Below are 10,541 nucleotides of genomic sequence, written 5' to 3' on the forward strand. Positions count from 1 at the left end.
AGGTGTGCACCACTACACCCAACCAGGAGAGTGAATCTCTCAAAAAGCTGCCACAACACGTCAGAATATTCAAAGTAGTTCCTTCTTGGTCAGATGCTGGTAGCTTGGTTTTGCTTAGATTTCTGTTGTCTTTTCTGAAGTTCTGGCAATGAGATGCATGACTTTTAAGGCTACAAAGTAATAATGAACAGCAAGAAGAAAGAAAAGAAAATGCCAAATAAACAAAACAGTAGGACAAATAAGGAATCCAGACTTCAGAAGTCCCTTACACAGCCTCCAAGTTCCTTGCAACAGGGTATCTTGTCATGCTCAGTTGTGAGGATAACTATGGTCAGGACAAGTGAGGCAGAGGGACCCAACAAGGCAGCACCTGAGGGCAGCTGTGACTCACTCAGATGTGCCTGGATCAAGGCTGGATGAAATGGCAGCAGAGCCCAGGGTCATGATGGGTACTTGGGGAGCCTAGATAGTTCTTATATCCTCAGAGTCAGTTCCCTCCAGAAATTCAAAGTGTCCTTGAGCCCCCAAGAAATAAGAGGGAGCCAGACAAGCAAGGGCTTTTCATGGGCTAGACAAAGCAAGTAGGAGGCCCTGTCAAAATCAGGCACTGAGACAGTAACATAGAAGCCTGGCCCACCTTCCTCCTATATACATGCTTCCCTGGCTGTGAAGCCTTTTAATAACCAACATTCGGTGAAGGCTAAACAGACTCCCTGTCAGTTCTAAGGAGATTCAAGCTGGCAGGAACATGTAACTCTAAAGGCACAACAGGCTTCTTTCTGTCTTTATTATTCAGTGTGTCAGGCCTGTCTAGAGGATGGTACCAACATGAGCAGGAGTACACGGAGAAAGCAGTGACCTGCACCCCAAAGCCCCTCCCAAGAGCTGAAAGCAGTTACAACAGGCAGAAGAACTTTTGCCCAAAACTGGCTCAAAGATCAATGAGGTTACTTCCTGTCTGACAGTCTTTCTCTAAGTCCTGGCACCTGTGAAGAGCCCCCTGAAAGGTTGTCTCGCGTCACTGCTTCCCCAGACTTCTAGCGACAGACAGCGTCCTCATGGAGGCCCCTTCTTTATTCACTGCCTCCGTAGCACACTGTCCTGTGATCCTGTGCTTTCAGTATTCATCCGTTTCCAGATCCAACTTTGTTCAGTGATCCTTATCCCGACCTGTGCTATCAGGAAAACATTAGAGCTGGGCACTCTTAATTAAAAAATACGAGACTTTCGCAAAGTCAATGCTGCTATGCTGAAAAGCTCTTATTAGGACCTGGACACAGGCAGTACCCTCTAGCACTCCCATCAGGGATTTTAAGAGAGGTCTATCAGCCGTAGATCCCTGAGATCTCTGAGCCCTGGCTCCTTAGAGGGAACCGGTCTGTAGGTGGCACAGTGCCAGCCTGCTCCACGGAGCTCTGCTCCCTGCTCATAGCACAGTACCAAAAGGAAAGGAGGCAGCAGCCTGGGCTGGCAGAGGGCTTTGTCAGCTGCCCACACTTGGGACCGATGCCCCATGCCCAGAGTGCCATCCACACACAGGCAGCAACTGTCACTCTCAGACACAGATCACTGACTGACGAGGAGCTGATGGACGGCGAGTGTACAACTGTCCCTGAGCCCCTGCGGCTTAGACGTCCCATCCAACAGCCTGGGCTTTCCAAGCTTCTCCACGCTGCCGCTCCCAGTACCACCCTTGACACCTTCTCACCTTCTTTGTGCTCTTGGCAGTGACAATGTCCATCCTGGCCCTGACCTTCCTCCCTAACCCCACGTGAGCACATCCACCTGCCCAGGTGCCTACATGTTCTACACAAGACGTGGGCCAGGTTTGTCCACAGAAGTAACATCTGAGACCTCGTCAGAAAGGCAGACTTGATGACTCATGCCTATAATCCCAGCATCTAGAAAGCGGAGGCAGGAGGATTATTGCCAGTTCAGTGTCAGTGGGCTACACAGCAGTAGCTAAGTTGGGCTACAATGTGAGACACTGTTTCAAGAAAACGAAACCAGTCCAGTGAGATAAGACCAGGGTAAAAACACTCGTTTGGTTCCTGGAACCCACTGGCAGAATGAAAAAACTGACTCCTAAAAAGTTAGGGCAACACATGCACACACACACACACACACACACACAAAAGAAACACAGAGTTTCAGTAAAAAGCCTGGGTGATCTGAGGACACGGGCGAGGGAGAGAAGGTCTGATGTATTCGGTACTGAGCAAGGAGCCAATGGAGGGTGAAGCTTGTTTTCATTCCTCTTGCTCCAATCTCATCAAATCGATTCCTCCTTCTCCTTTCCCTGCCATGGGTAAATCACATTAGCCATCCCAAATCACACGCTAGACGCCTCAAACGCTTGAACATCCATCCCACTCAGCCTTGGCCCCTCCTGCATCACCTGTGCATTTGCACAACCAAGCCTTGGCCGCACGTCTGTCTCCCTGGCAGACTGTGAGCTCTGTGAATAAATGGCTTTGACACATCTCTGACTCCAACAGCCAGCACTGTGTCTGACACACGAGCTGCAAAAAGTTAAATGTTTACTGAACAAATGCAAAGACAAGTAGGTGTTCGGGGTAGGGGAGAAGTTAGGAAGGTGTGTCAGATGACAGAAATCAAGACAAGATGCAAAACTCATGCAGTGTTTTTTTTGTTGTTGTTATTTTTTTTTCCTTGACTTTACAGTTATTCTGGGAATAAAGTTAAGTAGATGGGAAAATCTGACGTGGCACAGACAGAAATGTGGAAGGGATTTTTTTTTTAAATGAAAATATTTCTAGCTTGCTTTCTCCTTCAAATTACACCCCACTAACTTGCTGAGAGGAGTATTAACAGATTCAAGGTCACCTCATAGTTCAGTGACCAAGCTGGATAGAATATAAGCCCAGCTTTGGCTGGGTGCAGTTTGTGTCCTTTGCTATACAGTGGTCCAGAGGGTTATAAGGTGGGTGGGGAAAGATAAGACGGTTAAAGATGAGCTAAGTGCCTGGGAGGGGCAGGACTACCCCCAGAGAAGGCCACAGCAAAAGCTGGAAGATGAGCGCAAGGTGTGTGTGGGGTGCCATTTGTGACTCTGTCTCAGCACTTTCAAAGCATATAAGTGGAAATGGAAATCGGGCTAGGAGTCACTGGGCACTCTTGTTTCAGGATGCCAAGCTGTGACAAACCCACTCCCAACACCCAGTTCTGCAAACAGTTCTAGGCGAGGTTCCAGTAGAAGGGCCAAGGTTCAAACTACACGAATCTGGGTGGCCTTGATGAACTGGCATATCTTCATGCCACACAAAGTCTTACTCCTAAGGTCCCTGAAGCACCTGCAGTCTGTCCTGAATGTGGCAGGAAGGCGGATAAGCACCCTGTGTTAACTGTCTTGAGGTAGGAAGCAGGATTCTTTGCCTTAATCCTAGGGGAGTTCCGCTCCCCACGCCCTGCTCCGTGCAGGGGCATTTCATGACTCATCTTAATGAGAGAGGCTGTGTTAAAAAGGCCAAAGATGGCTAACCAGCAGGCAAACGGAAGGAACTGGAGAGTGTGAACTCAAGCATCACACTCAGAGCCCCCAACTCTTCAGGCCTGGGATTAAGACATCATTACAGGAAGCCCCTGGCTTTTCCAGGTGCAGATGGAGATGCCACAGCACTTCATTTGGTGTCCTCGACATTCTAAAGCTTCCAGAATAGAAACAGTTGTCTTCCAAATCTGATAAATCATTCATTCATTTATTCATTCACTAGGTAATGTTTTATTGAGGCCTTACTATGTGCCAAGGGCCATTCCAGAGTTATCGATACAATCTTCAGAGCCTGCCCTTTGGATCTCATATCCTACTGGGTGGAGACGGACTACCACAGCAAACCACTAAGCGCCAGGGCTGGCAGTGAGATGTGCTATGAGAAAAGGAAAAAGCGGCACGGGGGGGGGGGGGGGAGCGGATTGGGAAGGTCAAGTGCTATGTGGGGGCTAGAGGCCAGAACAGGGCAGCAGCCAGGCCTCACGGAGGCGAAGCTGAAGAGGCAAGATAGGGGAAGGGAGCCACGCTAACATTCCTGGAGAAGGCTGGAGCAAAGGCCCCAGAGTGGGAGTGTCGAGGTGTGTTCAAAGAGCAGGGAAGCCTGAGAAGCCTGGCAGACAATCATCCATTCATTTCTTCAGCTACCGCTCACTGGGGGCCCACCTGTTGGCCAGGCCTCGAGTGGTAAAAATCAGTAAGGCGCCCCCACGCAATGAACTTACAAAGCTGGGGAGTGGGGATAAAAAAACCTGGTTACAAAAAAAAATTTACAGATTCAGGCTTAGCGACACACACCTATAATCCTAGTACTTGGGAGGCAAGTCCAGTCTCAGCTACAAAGCAAGACTGACTCAAAATAGAAACCCAAACAGACAGAAATATAATTACAGCTAGGCAGAAGGCTTCCGGCATAGTGGGTCTAATGCCCTTAAATAATTTGGGGGTGAATGATCCAGCAAGGACACTAAAATATGTCACTCCATCTGACATAATGCTGGCGGTGCTAATTGATCACTTGTTCCTTCTTAATAACAACAAGAAACAAAAAAAGCTTTCCAGATGCTAAACTTGCAGAGAAAATCTTCTAAGTTGTAAGTGTACACTAGGTGTGTTTGCCACAACCGGGGCAGCCTCAAAATAAGAGTAGGCACCAGATGGAAAAACCCAGGAGAGGCCACAGAGTGGAGGCCTGGACATGGAAGGCCACCTCTGTGGTAATTTATAAACTAAGACTGGTCTCCTAAGCCCTCCAGACATCAAGAAGGCACCGCATAAGGCCCAGGGTCTGTTATAAGGGGTGGCCACCGCGTCCCACTGGCATCACCAGTGTCCTGATGCACAGGGAAGATGGCACCTGCCTCTCCACAAACTGCTTAGGATCCACACTCCAAGGCGGGGACTCAGGGCACAGACCTCTGTCTGGGAGAGTCTGGTAGACCAAACTGTGGGGGAGGGTTTGGCCCAGAAGAGCTCTGGCCTAAGAGATGCCAGCTCTGTTTTTTCCAACTCAATGAATGTACCCTTCTTCACAGGACAGTAGAGTTCAAAGATGCCCTGCCCAGAACCAGCACGCACCCACAGAACAGAGTTTAGCCCTGTTGATCAGGAGCTGGACGTCAAATTAAGTCAATCCATACTAGCTGGATCCAGATCTGACCAAACAGATGGGGAGGTACTGGTGGCTGTAGACGTCACCAGTTGCCAGCAACCACCTCAAAGACAGAGGCAGGTGAGAAGGAAGCTGTGTGTGAGTCTTCACCAGTCCCTAATGAAGCTACTGAAGAGAAATAAATGTTCAGAGTCCCTCCCTGCAAGATGGGGTGAGACGAGACATACTCCCCACTGCCCCTGTGCCCCAACTCTGACCCCTGGCCAAACAGGCTCCGGGGTTTGCAACCTCAAATCTTCTAGACTACCCAGACTATCTTCTGTCCTGGTTTATAATCCTGAAGACATCCTTAGCTCTGATGCTGAACTCTGTCTAGAACACTTAAAGGAGAGAGGGTACCATCCTGCCCCCTTGGCCTTGACCCTGACTTGACCCAAGCACACTTTTTAAGACTGGCAAGAACATCTCCCTCTCCTGATCCCATTTCAGGACTGCCCAACACTTTCCAGTTCAGAAATGACCCCAGGCTTATCCACAACTAGGGTTCAAAGTGGTTCTTAGGTTAGCCTGGGCCTTTGCCAGAAACGATTCTACATACGGGGAAGAAAGCTGGGACCAAGATTATGAAGAAAAGTCCCTCCAAAATGAGCCTCGGGTTCTTCTCTAAAGAGTTGCCCTTTCCGCCTCCTCACCTCCTCCAGCCTGGGAGGGTTTTACTTTGTAATCACTCTGTTTACAGCCACTTTGAGGGTTTCAGGATAGATGAGGGAGGAAGGCTTTGTTGGGAATAAGGAAAAGGGTGTGAGCCCTGAGCTTTGAGACAGGGGAGTAAACCCTCTACCTGGGAGCCAGCCAAACATGTTAGAAAACACACGCAGGCGCGCGCATGTGCACACACACACACACACACACACACACACACACACGTGCGCGCGCAAGCGCGCGCACTAAGCAGTTCAAGGCCAGCTTAGGATGGGGGTTGGGGAGAGGAGGCAAGTTTATGTTTGGCACCTGGGAAAGGTGGAACAATAACCAAAGCTTGGTCTCCATGCTTTTGCTAAACAGTGGGAATGGCTCCTGGCATTGTTCCAATTATGCTTCTCGGCTGGAGGGCTACTGACTGTACTCCCCTGTCCCCAAATTTTCCAGCGCTCCAACCTGGGAACAAACTCGAGGGAAGAGGTGTGCAAATACTCCAACCTCTCCTGGTGGTCACCGATCATCCAGAAGGTCCACTAGACAGGACCACCTGCTGAGCCACAAGCACAGCCTTGGCTTCCTCATGAAAGGGGTCTGACTCAGAACCACGCCACTCATCTTTTAAGATTCCCCTCAAACCGTTCCTCCCCTGTGACATCCTCAGCTCTCCGGACTACTTCCCCTCCTCGCCCTCTAAATCTCCAAGAGGCCTGGTGTTTGCCTCTTTACAAACAGGCATGAGCCTTACTCTCTCTCCTTCCCCCAGCTCCAGACAAGTGTGCCTCTCTTCGATGCAGCTAAACACAAAGCACAGTACCTGGCAGAAGGCAAAGGCTTGGGAACTGTTTCTGCCACGCCTGATAACATGCACCTCAAAGGCATAGGAAGTGATGGACGGAGGGGTACAGAACCAATCACACAAACAGAATGGTAAAATCAGCAGACACAAAACATGCAGGGGATGCTTCATGGGGATTAAGGGGTGTCAAAAGGAAACTTAACCAGGGACTATATCAGTCCTTACCCTTCTTGAATTCCTCCAGCATGGCATCCAGCTTGGTGTCATGGAAAACAAAATGTACCGGGTGGTTGTAGAAGCGAGTGATAGTCTTGAGCGGGGTGCAGTCATCAGGGTCCACGAAAGCCAAGTCTTTGACATAAAGGATATCTACGATATTGGATTGCTCATCTTCAAACACAGGAATGCGAGTATAGCCACTTTCCATGATCTCCGACATGGTGTTGAAGTCCAGTATGGCATCACTGCGGATCATGAAGCAGTCGTGGAGCTGGGTCATGATATCCTCCACAGTTTTGGTCCTTAGTTCCAGGGCGCCCTGGATCATATTTAATTCCTCCTTCACCAGGTCATTATAGGGCTCTGTCACCTTCAACATCTCCATCAGCTTCTCCCGATTGTAAACAGTGCGAATCTCCTGACCCAAGAAGAAGTCCAGGAGTTTGCTGATGGGGAAACTCAGAGGAAAGGTGAGCAGCATAAAGACTTTGGTGAGAACAATAGTGTTGGCACCCACTGCCAGCCCATGTCGGGAGCACAGGGCTTGAGGTAAGATCTCCCCAAAGATGACAATGCCAATGGTGGAGGAGGCCACTGCCATGATGCCAGACCCGATGAGGTTGTCTAGAAGGATGGTGAGGGAGGTGTTGACCAGCACATTCCCCAGGAGCAGCGAGCAGAGCAAGTAGTTGCCCTTGCGCCGGATGGGCTCTATCTTGCGGGCGTACCTTCTCTCCTTTTCAGTTCCACAGTTCTGCACGATGCGCAGCTCCATCGGGTCCAGGGCCATAAGCCCCAGGTTGAGGCCAGAAAATATACCCGACAGCACTAACAGCACCAAAACAACAAGGATGTGCAGCCAGAGAGGCAGAAACCTCCCATGCTCCTCCACCATAAAGAGCAGGGAGTCCTTGTCTGTCCATTTGAACCAGGGCCCGTCCACCCGGGCCCGGGTGCACAGCGCGTACAGCTTCATGTTCTCGCTCCTCCTCAAGAACTTAGTGAGCACCACTAGCATCCCCGACGTGTTCCCGCGGCTCACGTTGACCAGTCGCTGGACCACTAAGTCCTTGGTGAGCTCCAGGCAGTTGGTGGAGTTGTGGACCGTCTCGGCGTCGTCCACCTCAGTGAAGGAGATCAGGTTGCTGGAGATCTCGCTCAGGCTGTGGCCGTAGAGCCTCAAGTTCACCATGCTGCCCTCGGACACGAAGATGATGCCATCCGGGTTCATCCCGCACGACTTGTTGCAGCTCGCCAGCCTCATGCCCAGGATCACGCTCTGCTGGGGGCTGCTCTGGCCGCTGGCCGCCCGCGTCCATAGCGGCAGCAGCAGCGCGGCCAGGAGGAGGCGCCCTCGGGCCGGCCAGCCGTCCCGCCGCCCGCCCCCGCCCCCCGGCGCCATGTTGCTCCGGCCCCGCCGCTGCCCGCGCCCCGCCGCGCGCCTCATTCGGCGCCGCCGCTCCTGCTCTCCTGCCGCTCCGCCGCCACCGCGCCAACTGCCCCAGCAGCGGGCCTGACGTCAGGCCGCGCCCCGCCCGCCCCGCCCCGCCGCCCCACGCCCCTTATTTGCATGAGAGGTCCCGCCCCTACCCGTGCTCACGCGCCCGGCTTAAGGAGGTCTGCGCGCTTAAGGTGGAACGGCGCTAGGCAAACGCGAGAGCCCGCGGCAGGGGTGTGCCCAAGCCTCCGCGCGGAGCCCGGCTTCTCCCGCGCTCCCCCTTAGGGAACCCGACTCCCTGGCCCCGCGCGCCCGGCTTCTTCCGGATCCTCTCTGCACGCTGTGGCTCGGCTCTGGGGCGGTGGCGCTTCTCCTCGGGCACAGGGAGGAAAATGCATTTCCCGATTTAGAAAAAGAAAAGGGAACCTAAGGGCTCAGGCTGGCATTACAACCTCCTCACTTCTGAGATTTTTGCTGACCTTGACCCGAGACCAGAAGTAAGTGGTCACTGCTCTCCAGCTTACCCCAACCCACCGCTCGCTTCTGCCTAGGGGCTCTACCCGACCTCTAAAGCGCCTAGAGCGGCCAGCCTCTAACTTAGGTTGACCACCTGTCATTTCTATTTAGGGCTGGGTTTTCACTGAATACTCAATATGTGCCAGGCACTTGTTTCAGCCTCTGACGATATAGTAATGAACAAGCTAAAACCTTTGTCCATCGTAGTTTACAGCCTAGAACTGGAAGGCACATGGTCCTGCGTTGTGCCCTTAATAATAAACTGGTAACAAGTACAAAAAAGAGAGAGAGAGAGAGAGAGAGAAGAAGAAGAAGAACCTAGGCACAAATCCTAGGCCTTTCAGATTTCCACTGTTAATCCTAGTTCCTGTCTGTAAATGACAGTAGGAATGAATGCTTTGTTTTGTTTTGTTGAAACAAGGTCTTAGGTAGCCCAATATAGCTTTGAACTTTCAAAATCTGAGGCTGACCTTGAACTCCTGATCTTCCTTCCTTCACCTCCCAAGTGCAGGGTTTACAGGCAGGTACCACCATGCCTGGGTTGACTGTGTTTTTTAGTTACCGTTTTAGTTTTTAAGTTGATGGCTGAAAGAATGATAACAGCACCACCTGGCTAAGCATGTGGGAACAATTGGCTTACATACTGAGCGTGACAGGACAACGCTCTGTGAAGAGGCTTTGCTATGGAGTAATAGTTGCCGCTGCCGGCTCTTTCAGGACTATACCCTTAACCCCAAATTGTGGTGAGTGGCCAGCTGAGGCAGCTGCCTGTGGAAACGAACGGAGAGGTGTGGTTGCTGTTCTAGCCTTGAGATCACCGCTTCCTGAACTGCTTGGATGTCATTCGGCAGCTGTCAACTGAGTGTGTGAGGATGACCACAGCCCTCCACCCAGAGCTGTCCGCCCTGTGTGTGAAGGGCAGGACGTGGAGGACAAACATCCTTATCTTAGTTGTGGAGCTACACTAAGCAGCAGGGACCACTGGGCTCCCAACAAGGCTTCCCCAGGCCCTGGAGACACAGAAAGCCCTTCTCTGCCTCCCTGTACAAATTCCTGTGTTTATTTTTACTTTGGTACACACTCTGCCAATAAAAGCAACAATCGATACCAGCAGCTAAAAGCCTAAACAGAAGGGAACACTCATGGGGTGTTGTGGGGGAGGCTTGGTAGCAGAAGCTGGATTAAATGCTCTGGCATCAAGGGCGAGGGTGTCTGTAAACAGCCTGCTGGAGGAAGTTCCTTGTGAGTAGGTGCCTCACCTCACACACCCAGTGTGTCCAGAAGACTAGGCTCTTAGTGAACAGTAGCCTCACTTAGGCACTGGCAAAGACTTCCTGCCCCCCCCCCTTTGTCTCCTCCAACCTGGAAAGGTCACCTGCATTATTTGAAAGCAACCCCAGGTCTCTGAAAATCCCCTACCCGGCTTCCCCATCATCCCAGTTGTCCACAGGCCCCCTGATTGCCCTTCCTGTCCTTAAAAACTTTCCCATTCTATTATCGATCGATTGGCTATTTTTATTTTGCCCTTTTGGGGCTGTGTTCACTGGCACGTTGTAGGTAGGCACTCAGTGGAAGCAATAAAAGCCAACAAAGGGAAAGAAACTAAGCACTTGAGCTACTTGGGTTAAAAGAAGATGTAAAGAAGCAAGGGAAATAAAGCAAGACGGGGACAATGGTGAGGGTCTGCTGTCTGTTAAACTCAAGCTAATTCACAATTGGATTTCCATAGTGATTAGGAGAAGAAGAGTAG

At 51.2% G+C, this 10,541-nt stretch overlaps 1 protein-coding gene across 2 annotated transcripts in view; it reads right to left on the reverse strand.

Annotated features, from left to right (window-relative positions):
- Positions 1-8,302, reverse strand: part of Cnnm4 (cyclin and CBS domain divalent metal cation transport mediator 4) — a 40,226-nt gene extending 31,924 nt beyond the window's left edge. Inside the window, exon 1 of one of the 2 annotated variants that reach the window (XM_075980451.1) lies at positions 6,844-8,302. In XM_075980451.1, coding sequence (XP_075836566.1) covers positions 6,844-8,284 — 1,441 coding nt within the window. In that variant the 5' untranslated portion in view covers positions 8,285-8,302. The remainder of the gene's footprint in view (positions 1-6,843) is intronic. The other variant, XM_075980452.1, reaches the window with a different exon arrangement.
- Between the last annotated feature and the right edge of the window lie 2,239 nt (positions 8,303-10,541).

This window comes from Microtus pennsylvanicus, chromosome 7 (genome assembly GCF_037038515.1).
Source record: "Microtus pennsylvanicus isolate mMicPen1 chromosome 7, mMicPen1.hap1, whole genome shotgun sequence".
Lineage (NCBI taxonomy): Eukaryota > Metazoa > Chordata > Mammalia > Rodentia > Cricetidae > Microtus > Microtus pennsylvanicus.